This window comes from Mobula hypostoma, chromosome 4, assembly GCF_963921235.1.
Source record: "Mobula hypostoma chromosome 4, sMobHyp1.1, whole genome shotgun sequence".
NCBI classification, from domain to species: Eukaryota; Metazoa; Chordata; class Chondrichthyes; order Myliobatiformes; family Myliobatidae; genus Mobula; species Mobula hypostoma.
In genome coordinates, this window is record NC_086100.1 from 72,702,761 (window position 1) to 72,725,029 (window position 22,269).

Sequence of the window (22,269 nt, forward strand, 5' to 3'; positions counted from 1 at the left end):
TCAACACTTTAGCTCTCAGCTTGGATGACACAACAACTCTGTATCCCCACATAAAATAATCTCCGTCAATGGCAAGTCCAGCACCTGCTAAAACTGTTGGAAGTGGAATTTCTGCTGCATGTTTCAACCACTTTGGGTGGGCATGTAGACCAGAGACATGTGGGGTCTTATCTGGTTTTCCTTTAGATTATCTCTGCTGTAATAAGGAGACTTTCAACTTCCTTTAGGGAATATACATTAAGAGGAATAGTTTGTAAATTTTTCCAGTATTTCCTTTCCTAAGGGTAAAGTAGACACTCCATCAGTTTCCATGATTAGCTGTCCTCTTGAATTCGATCTTATAATTGTGTCCCCCAAGGACAGAGCAAATCTCTGCATTTATGCTGCTGCTTTTAGTGGAGTGCCCTTCTGTGGATTGAAAATGGACACTAGTGGTTTGTGGTCAGTAAACTCTCTCCCATACACATACTGGTTGAAACGTTTTATACCCCAAAGCAGACTCATCTGTGTCAATCTCTGTGTAATTTAACTCTGCAATGGTACAGAATATGATGGAAAGGCTATGGGGCATTCATTTCACAAACAAGGGAAAATCTTCAGAAGCTGGAAATCCAAGCAACATACACAAAATGCTGGAGGAACTCAGCAGACCAGGCAGCATCAATAGAAAATAGTACGGTAGACGTTTCTGTACTTTCTTCCATAGATGCTGCCTGACCTGCTGAATTCCTGCAGCATTTTGGTGGCATTCATTTCCATCACTCGTAACATATAAAATGACAGTACCATACCATAAGGCAAGGCCTAATGGGTAAGCTTCACTGGAGGATGTGGATCAAAATGTGTGAGTAGAGTGTCTGACATCACCATTTCCTCCGACATTTGGAAAACCAGCTCACACTGCTTTGTCCATCACCATTTCTTCCTGATCTGTAGGAATGAGTTCAAAGGGTGGGGCACAGTAGCCAGGTTTGGCAGGAACCTGCTAGAGTAATTGACAAATCCTAAAAAGGACCACAACTGTGACACATCCTTTAGCCCTGGGGCATCCACTACTGCTCGAATTTTCTCAGAACACTTGAGCAATCCCTGTGCATCAATGGTGTGATCACGACAAGTGATACTTGCTTTAAAGAATTCACGCTTGTTGTGGTGTGCTCTGAGTCCATAATCTTCTAATATTTTTATCACTGTCTTGAAATTTTGGAGATGTTTCTTGCAATTCTTTCTAGTAACAATGATGTAATCCCGGAAACACTGAGTGCCTGGGCAGACTTGTAGCACCAGGTCCATAGCTTTCTGCCAGAGTGAAAGTGCAGATGCCACTCCAAAATTAAGCCTTTATGAGTGTTAATGGTGAGAAATACTTTGGACTCTTCTTCCATTCCCATCGGTAGGCAGGCCTCAGCTAAGTCCACTTTGCTGAAGTTTTGGCTAATTGTACAGGTAAAGGAGCTCCTAACGAAGTTAAATGAAATTGTTTCACAATTTTCAATTCCAGATCAACCCAAGGTGGTCATTCCTTTTTATCTGTCCAATATAACCAAGAACACGCATAACGTATATTAACCGCCCAATAATACATTCTTAAATTAGGCAAAGTAAGACCTCCATCCTTTTTAAATTTTTGTGAATGACATTTTCCAATTCTTGGTCTTTTATTATTCCAAACAAAAGATGAAATAATAGAATCAACCTGATCAAAAAAACTTCTTAGTTAGAAAAATAGGAATATTTTGAAATGCATATAAAAAGTTTGGTAAAATCATCACTTAACGGCATGAATTCGACCTGCTAACGAAAGTGTAAGTTGATTCCTTCTAGAAAAAAATTGCTTCATAAAATCCACTAAGGGAACTAAATTAGTTCTATAAAGGTCTCCATAATTTTTGGTGATGATAATACCTAAATATTTAAAAGAATCCGTAACTTTTAGAGGAACGTCATCATATATAGAAGCAGAATCGTTTAAAGGAAATAATTCACTTTTATGCAGGTTTAATTTATATCCTGAAAACAATCCAAATTCATTTAATAATTTCAATAAACTAGGAATAGATTCTTCAGGATTCGAAGCATAAACCAAACGATCATCCGCATAAAGGGAGATCTTATGAATAGTCCCATTTATAGAAATTCCTTGAATATTTTTAGCTTCACGAAGTGCAATAGCCAAAGGTTCCAACATCAAATTAAATAACAAAGGGCTTAACAGACATCCTTGTCTCGTACCCCAGGAAAGTTGGAAAAAGGGGGATCTACGGTTATTAGTGATAACAGTGGCAATAGGGCTTTTATATATCAATCTAATCCATTTATTAAAATTAGTACCAAAGCTAAATTTCTCTAAAACTTTAAATAGATATTTCCATTCAACTCTATCAAATGCCTTTTCAGCATCTAGAGAAACAACACATTGGAGTGTCTTAGAGAGAGATGAGTATATGATATTTAACGATCTCCGAGTGTTAGAAAAGGAGTAACGGCCTTTTATAAAACCTGTTTGATCCTGAGAAATAATTTTAGCTAGTATATTCTCCATCGGATTAGCCATTAATTTTGAAAGAATTTTAGCATCCACATTTAATAATGAAATAGGTCTATATGAAGCACAATCAGTAGGGTCTTTATCTTTCTTAAGAATTAAAGAAATAGGAGCTTCATAAAATGTGGAAGGTAACTCTCCTAGCAGAAAAGAATCTTTAAGCATTTCCAACATACAAGGAGTAAGCAAATCTTCAAATTTTTTATAAACTCCTACAGTAAAACCATCCAATCCAGGAGCTTTACCAGATTTCTGAATTTCTCTTTCAGTAAAAGGAGCATCAAGAATTTGCTGATCTTCAACAGATATTCTGGGAAAATCAATCTTTTGTAAAAAGGCATACTTATTAGAAGGGTCAGCTGGAAACTGAGATTTATAGAGTTCACTGTAATAGTCTTGAAAAATGTTATTAATATCTTCATAATTACAAGCTAAACTACCATCTCCCTTATGAATTTTTAAAATTTGTCTTTTAGCTCTAACTGCTTTAAGTTGAGATGCTAATAACTTGTTACTTTTATCTCCAAACATATAAAATTGACTTTTTAATGTAAGCAAAATTTTTTCAATAGGATAAGTCAATAGTAAATTATATTGTGATTGAAGTTTAACCCTTTGTTTAAATAAATCAACATTAGGAGATACTGCATAAGTGTTATCCAGGTCTTTAATTAGTTTTGAAATTCTATCTAACTCTATTTTTGTCTGTTTCTTGAGTTTAGCCAAATAGGATATTATCTGACCTCACAAGTATGCTTTAAGTTGTATCCCACATAATCAATTTTGAGACATCTCCCGTATTATTAAGAAGAAAAAAATCTTTTATCTGAATCTCTATAAATTTAACAAAGTCCAAACTTTGTAATAAATTTTCTGGAAAGCACCAAGGCAAGTTTACATTACTAACACCAGTTAACTCAAAAGTTAAGCTTAAAGGCGCAAGATCCGAGACAGCAATAGCATCATATTCACATTTCTGGACTTTAGACAAAAATCAGAAATCAGCTATAAAATAATCAATTCTCGAATATTTATTATGAACATGTGAATAAAAAGAATAATCTCTGTTATTAGGATGTAAATTTCTCCAGATTTCTATCAAACCATAATCAATTAAAAAGGAATTAATAAGTGTTGCTGAACGATTCGGAAGCTGCTGGTTGGTTGAACTCTTGTCAATCAAAGGATTTAAACAACAGTTGAAGTCACCTCCCATCAGCAGCATATATTCATTTAAGTCTGGTAATAAACCAAATGCATTTTTAAAAAAGGAACGATCATCTACATTAGGTCCGTATAGATTAACCAGGACAATTTTTCTATTACAAATTGTGCCTTTAATAATTAAAAATCTACCATTATTATCTGAGACAATGTCTTCTTGAATAAATAAAATATTAGATTTAATAAAAATAGATTCTCTCTTTGTTTTATTTTGACAAGTAGCATGGTATTGAAGGCCCTTCCACGTTTTAAAAAATCTCTTTTGATCACCCGTTCTGATATGTGTTTCTTCAACAAAAATTATATCGGGCTGGAATGAATTTATGCTTAACAGTATTTGCCAACTAGGATTTTAATAAATGTATATATATGCCATTAATAGAGCTACTTCACATAAAAAAAAGTTTAGATAAATAAAAGTTTGAATAAGTTTTTCAGCTTTATTTTTTGTATTCAAGTGAAGTAACTTGAATACTCAATAAAGACACTAAATGCCATATATTCTCAATTCTAAGCGAAAGGGTGGTATAGAAAGAACAATTTAACTGTGACATTCTTCTGATAGGTTTGTACTTCAGACAATATAGTATCACAGACATTTCAACCAACTAATGAAAGGCCACGACTGAATACTGTCCACCGTAAATTTCAAGTTTTGTGTAATAGGAGTTAGAAAAATAAACATTTCAACTATTTGTAATTCATAAGATCTCATCGATAACATTGCAGAAGGTATAATACTGCGTCTGTAGGAAATTCGCCAAATAGCATGCCATAGTTTCCTTTCGCTTCATATATCAACATACTTGTCTGGTATGTGGGAGGTAGGTGTTGGCTCTTGCTAGGCAGAGTTAGATGCTTGCTGTTCTTTTAGGTGTAGTACAGAAAGACTCCATTGTGTGTGTGTGCAGAAGTAAGCATCTCCCAAGATTTTTATTTTCCTTCGCAGTTACACAAGTAAGTAGCTTCAGCCTCAGAAGTAAAATGGCTCACTGCAGATGCTGGAAGCTCTTGCCATGGATGGTTTTAGGAATTATCATCCTTATGGCACTTACAGGTAAGACTTCATTTCAGTTTGGGGTACATTGATGAATTCAGGAGGTTCAAACTACTTCGTGGAAAACTTATTCTTAATTTTTCTTCAAATGTGATTTGATTGATCATCCAGTGATATTTGGTCTGATATGCTTGTGTTTATATTTGTGTGTGTATTATATTTAAATATGCTTCATTTAATGTGGAATACTGTACAATTATAAAAGCTGATGCAGAAGTACAACAAAAGTTATTTCTCTCTGTAACAGTAATAATGTTACAGCATCTGTATCTGAAATTCAGGACAGAGTGCCTATTATTGGGGCTGGCTTCGGAGAAGAGGGTTTGAAGCTGTAAACATTTAGTGTTCCTAAAAACATTATATGTATTTTATTTTAATTATTTGATACAGAAAATCCATTTTATTCTTATAATGTATAAGAAACTCCTCATCAGGTTGTAATCAACATTAATAAAAATGTATATGAGCATATGGAGTGTGTGGAATGAACTTGATAAAATCTGCACAAGATTTCTGAAACATTTCCAGTCTGGACATTCATGAATAACACACTTGTACTGATATATTAAGTTTTTTTTCCAGAAAAATGAAGAATCATAGCTTACTCACAATAAACTAAAAAATATGTAAGGGATTAGCCAGGTCTACAAACTCAGACCTGAATCTGTGCAGAGGAAATGATTTGCAAATATCCAGCTTGGAGTTTATTCAAACTCTTCTAAATTAAACATTCAGTTCTCAAGTCTTTAACATAAGCAAAGGAGACGGAGCAGGACACAGTGTTCCTTTAACTGAGGAAAGAGTAATAGTAATCAATAAGAATGAGCTGCAAATGAACATTATGAAGAAATAAAGAGATCCAGTGTATAGAGATGAAATTAGTAGGAGATTGTTACTTTTTCCTTCAGTATATTTCTATTTAGATCTAAATGAGAAAAATAAAGAAGAGTTAATTTTTTTACTGTTTTCTGGAGGTGTACACTCTTCAATTTGTAGGCCAACAAGGGAGATAACTCCTGTACTGCAATTAACACCACTACCAAACTTAAAAATTTGTTTGGTGATTCATGAAATATTTTTCATCTAGTGGAATTGCCCAAATCCTGTTGCTATTTATCATTTAATGCAACACCTTTAAACACCAGAGGTTGTCTGCCCTGGAGTGGCCCTTTCACATTGCATGTGCAATACTTGGGTTCTGGTTTGGGCTCCCAATAGGATGCAGAAATGCCATCAATGAGCCATCAAAACCCTAGGGAGTCGTCTGGGCAAGAAACATTATTGGATGTCACATTAACGTTGTGGCAAAAAGAGCTGCTCAGAGACATATTTTTGAACCGGAGCTGGAATTGGTTTATTATTGTCACATGCACTGAGATACAGTGAAAAGCTTGTCTTGCATTCTGTTCATACACTTCAAATCCTTACATAGTGCGTTGAGGTAGAGTAGAGTAAAACAACACAGTGCAGTGCAGGCAAACAATAAGTGCTGGATCATAATGAAGTAGATTGTAAAGCTGCAAGTCCATCTTACTGAACTAGGGAGATATTTTATAGACTTATTACAGTGGGATAGAAGCTGCCCTTGAACCTGGTGATATATGCTTTCATGCTTTTGTACCTTCTCCCCAATGGGAGAGGTGAGAGGTGAGAATGTCTGGGGTGGGCAGGGTTTTTGATAGTTTTGGCTGCTTTACTAAGACAGTGAGAATTATAGACAAGTCCGTGGAGGGAAGGTTGTTTTTCATGATACGCTGAGCTGTACTCCCAACTGTCTGCGGTGTTTTGTGGTTACGTGCAGAGCAGTTGCCATACTAAGCCGTGGTGCATCCAGATAGAATGCCTTCTATGCTGCCTTGATAAAAATTGTTAGGGGGTAAATATCAGGGGAGGATAGAACCCATTGTGCTATGATTGCTCTTTGACGGTTCCAATCTGGCAATCTGCTTATCATCCAATATTCTTCTTGCTTTTCAAGTATTTATTTGCTTCCACCACTCAGATCATAATAACTTATTATGTAAAAATTATTTTCCTGATTTATTCTCTGCTTATTTTGCCATTTACCTGAAATCTCCACCCTCTGTTTATTCAGCTTCCTGGCACTAGAAACTGTTTCTCTTTATTTATTTTGTCAGAACTCCACATGACTTTGAATGCCTTGATCAAATAACTCTTTGATTTTCTCTGATCCTATTCTATGTAATACGAGACTTCCATTCCTGATACTATTCTAGTAAACATCCTTTCACTTGTTTGAGGGCTTTGACATCCTGCCTGAGGTGTGATATGAGGAATTATCCTCAAAATATCAGCAGGTGTTTTGTAAAGACCTAGCAAATTTTTCTTGTTTTTATACATTTTCTTGGCGATCAGGCAGCATCCGTGGAAAGAGGAACAGTTAATGATTCAGGCTGAAGTCCATTCACCTGCACCTGCAGAGATAAATAATCTCTATTTATAACATCAAAGGTAGCACTCCTCAGTGTGCTTGCCACCTTTTTGGTATTGCCATGGTGCAGAAAAAAGGGACAGTGTTAACATCTCTTCATAAAAGCAGCTCCATCAGTATGGCACCGTTAGATTTATTTTGCCTTTCCGAAATCCATGAACTATGTGAGATTCCCTTAAACAAATTATATCTCTGAAAGCTTCTGCTCATTTCTTAATCAAATATTCAATCAACTGGTCAAATATGGATTAAAAATCAAATTTGGATTTCATATGTAAATGTATTTTTACAAATGCCAACCTGGACAATTGTCATTACAGTGTATAGCCTATAAGCATCGGTCTTTATCTTAGAGTCTATTTTAGAACAGAGGGATAACATCAAAAATTGACTGGAGGCTGTGAATAGAGACATTATGATTTCTAAATCTGATTGTATCCAAGCCAGAGCAGATGCCTGTCCTCTCTGAAACTTGATGAATCTTTTATACACTTCCTCATTGCCTCCTGCTCATTCTATACCTCCTGTTCATTTTTTTGTTCTATCTGCTTGACTAAGTTGGCAGAATCCTCTTCTTTAGTGAAACAGACTCGTTTAATTTCTCAACCATGTACACAGCCCCAAAAGGAAAATGTTTTAAATCCCTCATCAGCCTCACTTTACATTTTTATATTTTTAAGTCTAACCAAGATTTAATAGGAGCTGCTCATCTATTCTTTTGATTTCCTGTTTCTTTTCCATCTCTCTTCCTCTCTTCCCATTTCAGCTAGGTTCTCTACTGGCTTACAAATCTGATATTTACCCCAAACTTCCTTTTATACTAATTATTTATTTAGAGGTACACTGTGGAACAGGCCTTTCTGGCCCAACAAGCCACGCTGCCCAGCAACCCACCAACACTAACCTCATCAATGGGCAATCTACAATGAACAATTAAGCTACAAACCAATAAGTCTTTGGAATACGGGAGGAAACCCACACAGTCACAGGGAGAACATAAAAGCTCCTTATAGATGATGCTGGAATTGAACTCTGAACTTTGGCGTCCTGAGCTGTAGTTTTGTTGTGTTACTTGCTATGCTACCACTATTCTACTTTATTCTTGGTTTCCTCCATCAGCTCGGTTTGATTGAGCTTCCTTTCTCAGTAACTGGAATATGTTTAATCTGTACTTGATGTAATTCCATGACAGCCTTTCACTGCTCATTTACTCTGTTACTTATCAGTGTTTCCTTTTCAATCCATTTACATTTTCACTCTGTCCCTGGTGGCATTTTGATTGGTTCCAATTTCTCTCTCTTTCTACTTGTTCCACTTCATTCTGGGCACTTATAACCCCTGTTGTCTGGGGCTGGTTCCACTATTTCTACCCCTCACTCTTTCCTTCTACTCTAAGCAACTCTATATTCCAACACTACTTGTTTCTTCTAATCTTCCATACATCCTCACCCCTTCTTCAAACTTCTGCATATTTCCCTTCCAAATTTTAATGCAGGGCAAGAAAAAAATGTGTTTGTAGTTACTTATGATATACTGGGATGATGCATGACAGAGTAGATCATAAAATAAATTAAATTTCTCACAAACTGTGAAAATCATGTTCTAGGGTTCATTTAATAGCAGTTATGTTTAACGTTGAATAAATAATTAAAGTGCAAAGCATTAAGAGCAGTAGGAAATCACAAAGCAAAGGAAATGGGGCAACTATCTAGTAGCAAGATAGTGAGATCTTTTGCAGTTAATTAGATGTAGAGGTTGATATGAAATTACATTTTAATTTCCAATTACACATGAATACCAACTACACATCCATTCCCAATTACACATCCATTGCCAATTACACAGCCATACCAATTACACATTGATTACCAATTACACATCCATTCCCAATTACACATCCATTCCCAATTACACATTTGATACCAATTGCACATCTCATCATCACAGCTGATGAGTCCCGTTTTCCTTGTTGCATTGCCATTATTATTGCAGTATTCCACCATTCCACTTCTACTTTTACTGTGCTGACACGAGCAGAGGAATCTCTAGTGATGCACTTGTACAGTACGGTCATGTTGATTTCAATTGATGCTGGTCAGGCTTGTTAGAAAACTGTTAAATCTGTGCAGAATGTTACAGCTGTGCTTCAGCTTTTGAACTGCTGAAGGTCTCTGGTATTCCATTCCACAAACTACCTCCATAGAAACTTGCAGCTCTGAAGCAGTCTATTTGGTCCATTGTGTGCATGCTAGCAGTCACAGGATTATCGGACTAATCATCTAACCCTTAGTGTGTGGCCTTGTAGGTTACAGCACACAGGGTGCATCTAGAAACGCGATTTTACAATGTGATGATGGCTCCTTTACTACACCCACCTGTCGCACAGTGAGTTCCATGCTTCATCATCCCCGTCTTGAAGTTTTCTCATCTTCACTCAACATTTCTCCTGCGTGGTTTTTTAACCACATGACCCAATGCCCTTGACACCTTGAGGGATCGGTGTGAATGCACTTTATCTCACTATTCTTCTACATTTCTAGGCATCCTACCATTTACATAGAACACGACAGCACAATACAAGCTCTTCAGCCGACCTTTTAACTTACCCTAAAATCAATCTAACCCATCATTCCAACATAGCCCTGCTGTGCATTTTCTTGCTTTGGTTGCCTCTCCACTTCGCACTTCCCTGCATTTAATTCTGTTTGCCTCTAACCTGCCCAGCTGACCTTCCGGCAAAACTTTCTTTCTCACTCTCAACTCTGTAGTCAACCCTAGTAACAGCATTAAACTTCTTAAATAGAAACCATTGGTAGGTCCTATCAAAGGCGAGGGCTATGCTCTGTTCTGCAGAACCCCATGACCACCACTGGCCACCACTGCTGTTTAAATAAGATCAAATTATTCTTTTAGTCTAAATGTTTGTTGTTGTTTTTTTTTGGAAAATAGAGAATTAACACAAGTAAAGGGAAAGATTTGGGAAAGGGTAAAAAAAATGAAAAAATTAAGTAAATAAGTACATAGGGATTGGATAATTATGTCTGCGGGCAGGAACAAGCACGAACAAATTGGGATATAAACACCTACAATGGTTGGTATATAGGCTTGTATGCAACATTTTGGACCAGTGGAAATGGTCCAGAAGAGTTGTATGGAAACTATTATTACCATTTTTCTTAACAACTAATTTCATTACTTAGCCTAATAGGTTAGACTTACCACAGTACATAATTATCTATTTAAATGTTTATTTTACTTTTATATCATCTCAATGTGTACTTAAGAATGTATAAGATCAAATTATTCTAGTTCATTTTCATTTATTGCAGACAGTGTGATAATTAGATATTATATCTTGACAACAGACAGCTGGAGGAGAAAACTCTACAGAATGTCCTGCCAATGATATAGGAGTTGTATTTCTTTTTTAACTGGGGTTTCTTTATTTTTTGCTCTGCTGTTTGCTTCCTGAAGATCTGTACACTGTAGGGAAAAACCATTGTACTGTTATAGCATGAAGGTTTGCCACGGCCTGTGCATCAGCTATGTGCGAGTTTATTATCGCAAACAACAGGAATTCTGCAGATGCTGGAAATTCAAGCAACACACATCAAAGTTGCTGGTGAACGCAGCAGGCCAGGCAGCATCTCTAGGAAGAGGTACAGTCGATGTTTCAGGCCGAGACCCTTCATCAGGGCTAACTGAAGGAAGAGGGAGTAAGGGATTTGAAAGTTGGAGGGGGAGGGGGAGATCCAAAATGATAGGAGAAGACAGGAGGGGGAGGGATAGAGCCAAGAGCTGGACAGGTGATAGGCAAAAGGGGTATGAGAGGATCATGGGACAGGAGGTCCGGGAAGAAAGACGGGGGGGGGCGGGACCCAGAGGATGGGCAAGGGGTATAATCTACGGCCTCCTCTACTGTATCTATCCACGGCCTCCTCTACTGTAAAGATGAAGCCACACTCAGGTTGGAGGAACAACACCTTATATTCCGTCTGGGTAGCCTCCAACCTGATGGCATGAACATCAACCTCTCTAACTTCCGCTAATACCCCACCTCCCCCTCGTACCCCATCTGTTACTTATTTTTATACACACATTCTTTCTCTCACTCTCCTTTTTCTCCCTCTGTCCCTCTGAATATACCCCTTGCCCATCCTCTGGGTCCCCCCCACCCTTGTCTTTCCTCCCGGACCTCCTGTCCCAGGATCCTCTCATATCCCTTTTGCCAATCACCTGTCCAGCTCTTGGCTCTATCCCTCCCCCTCCTGTCTTCTCCTATCATTTTGGATCTCCCCCTCCCCCTCCAACTTTCAAATCCCTTACTCACTCTTCCTTCAGTTAGTCCTGACGAGGGATCTCGGCCTGAAACATCGACTGCACCTCTTCCTAGAGATGCTGCCTGGCCTGCTGCGTTCACCAGCAACTTTTATGTGTGTTGCGAGTTTATTATATTATGTTTGTTATACAATTAAAAGAATCAATATTGCACTATTTTCAAATTACACACTCAAATTACACCCTGGGGATGGAGGAAAGTGAAATATAGCTGGAGAGATTTTTGTGAGGGGTTAATATGATGGACAAATGCCATTCCCATTTTCTCTGTGTAAGTTGCTGAAAATGGAAGAACTAGAGCATTGAAGCCTTTTTTTCTGGGACGGAGGTTAACATGTTATTTTGAGGCATTTTATTGCTATGAGGGGAGAGAATCCCCTATGTTGCCTTTCCAAAGTTAGACAGCTGTAGAGCGGAGCTCTGGGCATCCGTCAGGCATATACGTAGAAGGCTCCTTTGTAGCTATGGTTGCCAACATCTCAACAAATGAGCACCTAGCCCTGCACAATAATCAGGAAGCCGTAGTGTAATTGCATTCTTCACTTACAGTTTTCCTTGAGATGAGTTGACAAACTATTGTTTTTCCAATGAAAATATCATGACAGGAACTTTACGTTTCTGAAAATAAGGGGACAGAAAAAATGTCACTGGTTTGATCAAAATGCAAAATTCTAAGAATAAGAGTCTGCAGCGAATCCAGTATTAAGAAGATCAATCTCCTTGGATACGTCTCAGATACTTGACCTGCAATTTGCCACATCTGAGCTTCAGTTAAAAGTAAACATCAAGTACTTGAGAAAGCCGAGCCGGTTTAGATTAGAATATGGGGAACCATGTTCTGAAGTGAATCACTGATTTCTGGTGGGAAGGAGATGAAAGAAAGTATTTGAAAATCAATAAACTTGCAGTTGCTGGTGACGCGAAATAAAAACAAAATGCAGGTCGGAGTGCAGCTCTGGAAAAAGAAACCGTTGATGTTTCGGACAGAAATGCTGCCTGACCTGCTGAACACTTCCAATGTTTTCCTTTATCACAAATGAAACTATTTCTATGAAATAAAGATACAAAATCAAGTCCAACATTAAAACAGAACCTTTCAAAAGTGCTGCAGCAAACATATTCACGTTAAATTCAGCAATAAACATACTGGTTTTAAGGGAATGGGTTGAGTTACCTTGTACAAAGCTTGCACCAAAAGACTGATAAGGTTGGAAAGGTGATTCACAAGTAGCAATTGAGTGGACCAGGTATCACATCTATTACTAAAGTGAAGTAAGATAAAAATTCTGTTTGATGAGCATATTAGGAACAGGAGGTCAAAACTCTCAGCAGTTAGGCAATTCCTGTGGAAAAAGAAGCAAGAATTAATAATTCATGTCTGAGACCCTTCTCTATTAAAATAGAGAAGTACTTATGAGGGGTGATTGATAAGTTTGTGGCCTAAGGTAGAAGGAGTCAATTTTAGAAAACCTGGCACATTTATTTTTCAACATAGTCCCCTCCTACATGTACACACTTAGTCCAGCGGTTGTAGAGCATACGGATCCTTTCTTTGTAGAAGTGGTCCACAGCAGGGGTGATTGATAAGTTTGTGGCCTAAGGTAGAAAGAGGTGGGTTATTAACTTCGAACTTTCTGCATTATCTCTCAAAGAGTTGAACTGCACGTGCATGTAACGAGAGCATCTTTGACCCCCAGGTGGTCTACAGCAGGGATGATTGATAAGTTCGTGGCCTTAGGTAGAAGGAGATGAGCTATACAGCTCTTTTTACATGCACGTGTAGTTCAAATCTTTGAGTGAAAATACAGAAAGTTTGAAGTTAATAACTTATTTCCTTCTACCTAAGGCCATGAATTTATCAATCACTCCTGCTGTGGACAACTTTCTGGAGGTCCAAGCTGCTGACTTCTACAAAGAAGGGATCCGTATGCTCCACGACCACTGGACTAAATGTGTAAATGTAGGAAAGGTAAATGTGTTAGGTTTTCTAAAGTTGACTCCTTCTACCCTAGGCCACGAACTTATCAATCACCTCACGTAAACCAGATGAACCACTTGGCATTGACCAGATTCAGAATTTAAATAAAGCTTCTTCCTGTCCAGTCAGCCTTGCAGTACTCACAGAATCATTCTAATCGTCATCTCCCAACTTAAGAATTAGTCTCCTACATATTGAACAATACTTGGAAGAAGATCTGAAAGAAGAAAGGACACAATATACACTGGGTCAGGGACATCAGCATCCATCACAAAATGGCTTGATAAAACCATTCCACACTGTGGTTTGATTCAGAAAGATCTATGTTCCAGACTGGGTCTGTGGCAGGTCATGGCTGACCAGACGGTTGGGACAAAGATCAATTGAGTCGCAGACAAAGTTGAATCTTCATACCTAGTTTACCCTTCACCATGTTGTGTGACACTTCATATAGACAGAACAGACCAAGAAGGTCAAATAGGACATTTATGAAGCACCATGGACCATTAGCACCAGTGGAAATGTGCACCATTTAGTGTCCTTGCACCATCACTATCAGACCAAGGGAACGATAATAATTCTATGAAAAGTGTTCCTAAAAATCGTGTGCCAAATCGATGAACTTGCAGTACAGAAATATGTGCATGGTATGGATTCCACAACTAATGCATCGGATCAAACTCCATATGTCTTACCACGTCTAATTGTGAAACTGATGGATAATTAAACACCAAACAGGAGGTGAAAACTCCAAGAGTGACCCCTCCACAATGTGTTGAGGCCCAGCATGCAACTGCTATGAAGCACTTATAACCATGTTTGTCTCGAAGTGCTGCTGAACCTGCTTCATACCCCCTTTGAGATACCCATCATTATTGAAGCCACTCTTAAGCAAATCTGAAAGTGAGACCAAGTATCAGCAAAGAGCGCAGGAAAGGCTATGGGAGCAGACAATATCCCTGTTGTAGAAATGTAGACTCGTCCTCCAGAACTGGCTGTACTTTCAGCCAGATTTCTCCACTACAGTCACAACACTGGCATCTATCTGTTAAAAAGCAGGGAATATCAGTCCATTCCATCAGTCTATTCTTGATGGTGGAAGCTGTCACTGACTGTGCTGTCTAGTGGCACTTGCTCACCAATAACCTGCTCACTGATGCTTGGCTGTTGGTTTTGTTGCAACACTTCGACTCTTCACAGCAACATGAACAAAAGAGCAGTGATTGCCACGGATGTCAAGGAGCCCTGGTAAAACTAGAGCCAATGTCATCAAGGGATGTGCTGTCTAATGGTTGGAGTCATATCTTGTAGATAAAAGAAGATGGTTATGGTCATTAGTAGTTAATTATCCTCTTCCCAGGCCATGCCTGTTGGAGATTTCACGGACCATCTGCAGTTGCTTCACAAATGACCTTGTTTCCATCATGAGGTAAGAAGTAGGGATTTTGTCTGATGATTTCTCAAAGTTCATCTCTGTTCTCAATTCCTCAGTGGCTGAAGAAACCCATATCTGTCATACAAGCAGTTCCCAGGTTAGGTAAGGATCCATTCCTGAGGACTCTCTTCATCTGATTTCATCACAAGTCAGAAATATCTTTCTTCTATAGCTGCCCTCACTGTATCAGTCTATAATTCTTTCATTTCTCCTGAATAATCACCATAATACTGCCTATAATTAAACTAATGGAGCACACACTACTTCCAGTCACGAGAGAATACTATGAAATATGTTGTTATTGTTGTTGCTGGAAAGTGCTTTAAATATGTGTGGGAGAAATTGCATGAAGTCAGATTACTTGTAACCTGGGAGACCTTATACTCTCCACTTGCCTGGATGAGAGCACCTGCTGCAAAATGTTAATATTCATGGCATTTATATCCTGCGTACTGTACATACACCTACGGTAATAAATTTAAATTGATAAACTCAAATGACTCTCCAGGAGCTTGAAACTATTGGGGGCGAAGTAACCTCCCTAACCAGCGATACATTCACCATCCTAAACATTCAATCACTCCAGCACCAGCACACAGTGTGTGCCATCTGCAGAATACACAGTGGGTACCTACCTGGCATATGCCAAGACCGCCTCCAAAATCTGTGGCTCTACCACTGATTTCAGACACACAAAAGCAGCACTGCATGTTCCCCTTCTGACTTAGAATATATGCAGTGTCACAGTTCCTTCATCACCAGTGGGTACAAACCCTGGGGCTCCCTACCCACAAATGTTTGAGGGAACAGCTTCATTAGAACTGCTGTGTGGTGGGAAACCAGCTCCCCACAATTTCTTCAAGGGCAATTCTGGTTGAAATAACTCCTTGGCAGTAGTCAGTAACAAAAAACAAAAAAATGAATAAAGTAAAAAAACACTAATTAAGAAGCACATAAATTCACTGTGAATTCTGATACTTTGCAACATTTTATTAGAATATCTTGCATTTGCCTGCAAAGTTTGAAAGATTAATTTGATAATTTTCCTGTAATGCCATCAGACATCTACAGCTATAGAAGGCCGAGGTGATAATTTAGGAGCAATTCTGACACAAGATGTCAAATCAGGTTAGTGCTGGGCCTCAATGCAAGGGCAAAACTGCTTTGAAGTTTGTGGTGCGAAGCAGCCCTGTGTAATTATTGGACTTCCTGTGATTAAGCTGAGCACTGGAGAGTGGACATTTGGGCGGACCGAGTACACAGGAAGGGGGCCCACACATTTGGCAAATTGTCAGCTCCTGTGTTAACATGGAACAGCTTCTTCCCCTATGCCATCTGATTTCTAGATGGACATTGAACTCATGAACACTACCTCACTTTTTAAAAAATTATTTCTGTTTTATTAATTTAACTATTTAACATACATATAGTGTGTTAACTTACTGTAACTCATTTATTTTTTTCTCTGTGTTTATCATTGTACTGCTGCCGCTATGTTAAGAAATTTCACGGCCTATGCCGGTGATAATAAACCTAATTCTGATTCTGTATCTAATACAGTCCAGTATGAATCCAAGGACATGGCGTATAAATACTGGCTGCTTTTTGGGAGCTTCATGGCTCTCATTTCCAGACATGGCATACTATGCCTATTTCAAGAGCAGCAAAACTGAGTGTCTGTTTTTCCAGTTCTGCCTCTGACGGCTGCAGTGTGCGTGTGAAATATGCTGAGGTTTTAGGTCTGCACCAAGGAATTTAACCTCAAGACGTTAGACAACCTTTGCCAGGAACATTGACAGACCTGTTATTGTCACTAAGGCTTTCATTCAGATTTGAGCAGCTGGACTGAATAAACAGATAAACAACTCAGTTTAAACTAATGTGCTAAAAATAAGAAGTAAAAACAGACAGCACACCAGAAAGCCTATCATTATTTTGTCTTTCTCCAATCTGTTATTTCCCCCCAGTCACTCTCATTTCTGAGTCAGAGGAGAGTAAGGTGCCTCGTGGGAGACAATATGACAGAGAAATTAGTATTGGGAGAGAGAGATGGAAAGACAGCATTCATTTCTATATTTTTTCTTCTCTGGTAAACTCCAGCATTTATTTACAAAACAACATCATGAAATCAACATTTCCTGTAAACTCAGGATCAATCTATACTAAACTAGTAATTCCACATCCTAAAGAGAACTTCATACTCTTCTTACATCCATACCTCTACTGATGCCCAAGATCTCTCTTTGGGCCCCTTATATTTTTCTACTACCTCCCATCCCCTTGATAACATCACCTGCGTCAGTTTTCACACATATAGCAAGAGCACTAACAAGAGAAAATCTGCAGATGCTGGAAATCAGAGCAACACATATGAAATGCTGGAGGAACTCAGCAGGCCAGACAGCATCTATGGAAAAAAGTACAATCGACGTTTCGGGCCAAAACCCTTTGGCAGGACTTTGACCTGAAACGTTGACTATACTTTTTTCCATAGATGCTGCCTGGCCTGCTGAGTTCTTCCAGCATTTTGTGTGTGTTGGCAAGAGCACTACCTCTCTTTGTTCCTCCACTGTCACTAAATAGTCAAACTGTTTGTGCAATAATCACTCATAAAATGAGTGGACATTTTCCAAATTGGAATGTGTTTTCCATCACTAACACCATCTCTGGCCCCAGTAACAGGAATGGGTCCAATTTCACTTGAAACTTTGGTATCATATTTGCACCTCGTACCTGTGCTTTCCATAAGACATTCTGCATCCACTGCTCAATCCTGCTCAGCTCTGGCAGGGCCTTTGCTCATCTACTCCTGAAAACCTCGTCTATTATCACACCAACGGACAATTTTAACACAGTCCACCTGGCCTTCTGTGCTCTTGCCAGCACTACCTTGAGTTCACCCAGAACGTTGCTGCCTGTGTCCCACCTCACACCGAAGCACACCCTCTTTCTCTTTCCTATGATGCCAGACCTACTTGAGTCCCAGTAAAGCAAGATGTCTGATGTAAATTCTCATCCTCAGTTTAAATCCCACCTATCTTTGCTTATCCCAGGAATCTTCACCATCCTGTACAAATTACACATGGATCTCCAATTCTGGATTCTTCTGTAATTGTGAATTTTCTCCCACCATCAATGGTAAACATGCCTTCAGCAGCAAAGGCCTTAAGGTTGGGAGTTCCCTCCTTATCTGATCTTCAACACATCAATACTCTAGGCTGCTGTTGCCACGTACTTCAAATCAGCCAGCATCATCCCTGTATCAAAGAACTCTCCACTTAAACTAAATGACTAACATCTGGTGGCACTGACACCAGTCATCATGAAGTGCTTTGAATGACTGGTAATGGCATACATCAAAAACTCCACTCCTGCTACAGTGGACTATCACCAATGTGTTCATCGGCAGAACCGCTCTATGACAAGACGCCATAGAATCTATCATGCACCTGGTCCTGACACACTAGAAAACAAGGACACTGATGTTCGAATGCTGTTTTTGGGTTTCAGTTTGGCATTCATCACTATTGTTCCGCAGACCTTGGTGAACAATCTCCTTCTCTTTGGTCTAAATACACCATTGTGTGACTGGGTGGTGGACTTCCTAACCAACAGACCTCAGGTAATCAGGATGCACAAACGCTCCTCCCTCCCCATCATCCTCAACACAGGGGCCCCCCAGAGCTCTGTGCTGAGCTCGTTACTGTACGTGCTCACACATGACAGGACGGCTAAGCACCTGAGGGTCAAGTTCAGCGATGACACGACAGTGGTGGGGCTCATCACCAACAACGAAGAGATAGCCTATAGAGAAGAAGCAGAAGAGCTTGAGGCCTGGTGTCAGGCAAGTATCCTCTTCCTTAATGTCAAAAAGACAAAGGAGATGGATATTGACTTCAGAACTCACACCGCACACACCCCTCTTTTCGTCAGTGGCACAGTAGTGGAAATGGTGATCAGTTTCAAACGTGAGGGAGTGCATGTCCCACACAATCTCTCATGGTCCCAGACCCCAACCTACACAATCATGAAAGCTCACCAATGTCTACCCTTTCTGAGGAGGCTGACGAGAGCTGAGGTTTGTACATTTAACTCCCGATGTGCAATAGAGAGCATCCTGACAAGCTGCATCACTACGCGGCACAGAAGCTGCACTGCTGCAGACAGCAAGGCTCTCAGCAGGTAGTCAACGCTGTCAATGCATCACTGGCACCAGCATACCCACCATCACAGACACAATGTATATACAGAAAGGGCCAGTGACTTCATGAAGGATCCCGTGCACTGCCTGTCCCTCTCTCATCAGGGAGAAGGATATATAGCATCCGCACCAGGACCACCAGAGTCAAAAACGGTCACTTTCCTCAACAGGTGAGGCTGATCAACACCTCCACAACCCCACCACCATTACTTTGTCATTTCCTGTCAGTCACTCCATGTACAGACACTCCTGTGCCTAGTATCACTCTATGGACATACAAACAATCTATGTACATAACCTATATTACATGTTTATATTTATTGTGATTTTTAAAATTATTATTGTGCTGTTTATCTTATTGTGTGTTTTTTTATGCTGTATCGGATCTGAAGTAACAATTATTTTGTTCACCTTTACACTTGTGTACTGGAAATGACATTAAACAATCTTGAATCTTGAATCCTAAGCTTTACTGCTGCTCTCTCCCTCTTGCTTCCTTTTAGGATGGACTCTTTCACCATCAGTGCCATTGTGTTCTTTGCTCGGTTCCAAGAAGCACCTTGGAACACTTTGAGACAATTTATTCTAATGCAGCCCAGGAAATGTGGGTGCTTAGATGGTGTGTGTGAAATGGGGCAACCATTATACTGCTCACCACGTGCCTATACCATTGTTTAGTTCGGCTTGAAGGACTCAGAAACGAACTCTCTGAACCTCACCTCCCAGCTTTGGCTCAAGTGATTGCCCTCAGGCCCGGCCAGCCACTTGGCTGGGATGGTATTTCTGCACCTTCAGTCCTGGAACACAGTGAGGACTAGGGCTTTCTGGCCATTACAGTCTTCTTGTGTTGGGAAGAGAGAGAGAAGGGTTTGGCCTGGCGCTGTATCAGTGGGAGAGGAGAATTGATCAGCTTGCATGTGGGCGGAGGGTCCTGAGAGGGTAGGGATCAACTTGGTAGATGTTGGGGAGGGGGTGGGATACATTTGGAGGGAAGGAATGGATTGGGCTGACACTTGTGGAAAATGGGAATGGAGGGATTGGCCTAGGACATGAGATTGGTGGGGGGAGTGGTGTGGCTAGGGTGGCTAGGCCAGAGCATGATGGCATGGGAGGTTGATATTGAGGAGGCCAGCATGCAGTGGGAAAGTCTGAGGATGTATGTTGGTGGGGTGGATGGGCAATGTTTAACATGACAGTAATGGCGGGGAAGGTCAGAATCAGGGAGGCTGAAAATCAGGATGTTGGGAGGAAGGCTGGAGATCAAGGTGTTGAGGGCCCTGTTTTAGTGTGGCGAGGCAGAGAGCTTATCAAGTATCACACATAGCTTTCCCGGGTCGACCCTGTCCCTTCAAGGATGCTGCCTGGACAGGCGCATCCTTTCCAAACGCTGTGGTCCGGGTTCCCTGCACAGTTCCATAGGCAGCATGGCGGACGATGTCACCACTGCATCCTTCACACAGAAATCACGTCAGCATGACAAGAACGACTCACGGCAGGAGGTGTTCAGTGAATCTCCCAAATAATTTGGGTATGATTTGATGCAAAGATGTTTGCAAGCATAAGTTGCTCCAGGATAAATTGATACTAAATAATAGAGTACTCTGATAAACAATGTAATGTAATCCATTTACAACACCTACAGGAATATTTCCTGTTGGTGTAAATGTTCTATATTTTGAAATGACTGAGTTATTGTTTCTATCTTTCAGAACTTTGTGGTGTAACATTCATAAAGTAGATTAGACAATTTGCCCTACTTTTTATAAAGCTGCATTGTGTTATAATTCACTTTAGGGTTCAGTATCTTTTTGAGCCATAGCTTAGCTATGCACCTCCATTTCCACGTGCTAGTGCTTGATAAAATCTTTCTTTTCTCTACTTGAATTCTTAAACTCTGGCGTTATTCAGCTCCTGAATTTCTGTTACGTGCCGCATCCTGTTGTAGTACAGCGTGGGGCTGTGTAAACTAGCTCTCTATGGCTTTACCCAAGGGTACCAGCAGATGGTGCTGTTTCACCATTGAAAAACAGAGTGAAGATCAGATTTGCAATCACCTGATGGTCTGCACAAAATACAGATTATTTATATTTCTCTGAATTATGGAATGGAATTGTTGTGGTGTAACAAAGTGTGTCAGACCCTTTCCCCCATCTTCTCTCATGCTTTTTTTTAATGATTAATACTCCATTATAAGTAAATGTTGATGCAAGACTGTGTTGCTGGATTCGGCTCAAACTGTGTTATTAAGTTTGTGGATGACACAACAGTGGTCAGCCACAAAAACAAAAATGATGAGTCAGAGTACAGAGAGGAAGTGGAGCGGTTGGTGGATTGGTGTGAGAAGAACAACCTAAGCCTGAACGTAGAGAAGACCAAGGAAATCATTGTGGACTTCAGGAAGGTGCAGATGAAACACCTCATTTGCAAATACATGGCTCCTTCATAGAGAGAGTTAATTGCACCAAGTTTCTGGGAGCTCACATCTCCAGTGACCTCATCTAGTCCCTTAATATCACTTCCCCGAACAAGAAGGCACAGCGGTTTCTTCACTTCCTAAGAAGATTGAGGAGAGCAGAGCTACACCACCCCCAGCTTAACTGCATTTTATCGGAGCGCCACTGAGAATGTCCTGATGAGTTGCACCTCAGTCTGGTATGGGAGCAGCCAAGCATCAGACTGGATGTCCCTAGAAAGGACTGTGAGAATGGCTGAGAGGATCATGGGCTCTCCTTACCATCCAGCGGCGACATTTATCAGGAACACTGCACATGCTGGGCCCTTAGTATTATTAAGGAGCCCACCCATCTATCCAGCAACCTCTTTGACCTTCTACCATCAGGCAGGAGACTATGATACATAAAAAATAAGAACAGTCAGGGTGGGAAGAAGTTTCTTCCCTCAGGCCATCAGGCTTCTGAACTCCCTGCTGCATTGCATTTGAAGTATCACTGGTTAATCTCCTCTGTACCTTACAAAATTTTTTGATGCACTTTAGTTTGTTTATTTTATGTGTAATCTGTTTGTAGATTTCATCTTTAC

General features: G+C 39.9%; 1 protein-coding gene across 1 annotated transcript in view; it reads left to right on the forward strand.

Moving 5' to 3' along the window:
* The first annotated feature begins 4,657 nt into the window (after window positions 1-4,657).
* The window catches only part of LOC134344830 (protein SNORC-like), an 81,184-nt gene continuing 63,572 nt past the window's right edge, over window positions 4,658-22,269 (forward strand). Inside the window, exon 1 of the mRNA XM_063044934.1 lies at window positions 4,658-4,826. Coding sequence (XP_062901004.1) covers window positions 4,754-4,826 — 73 coding nt within the window. The 5' untranslated portion in view covers window positions 4,658-4,753. The remainder of the gene's footprint in view (window positions 4,827-22,269) is intronic.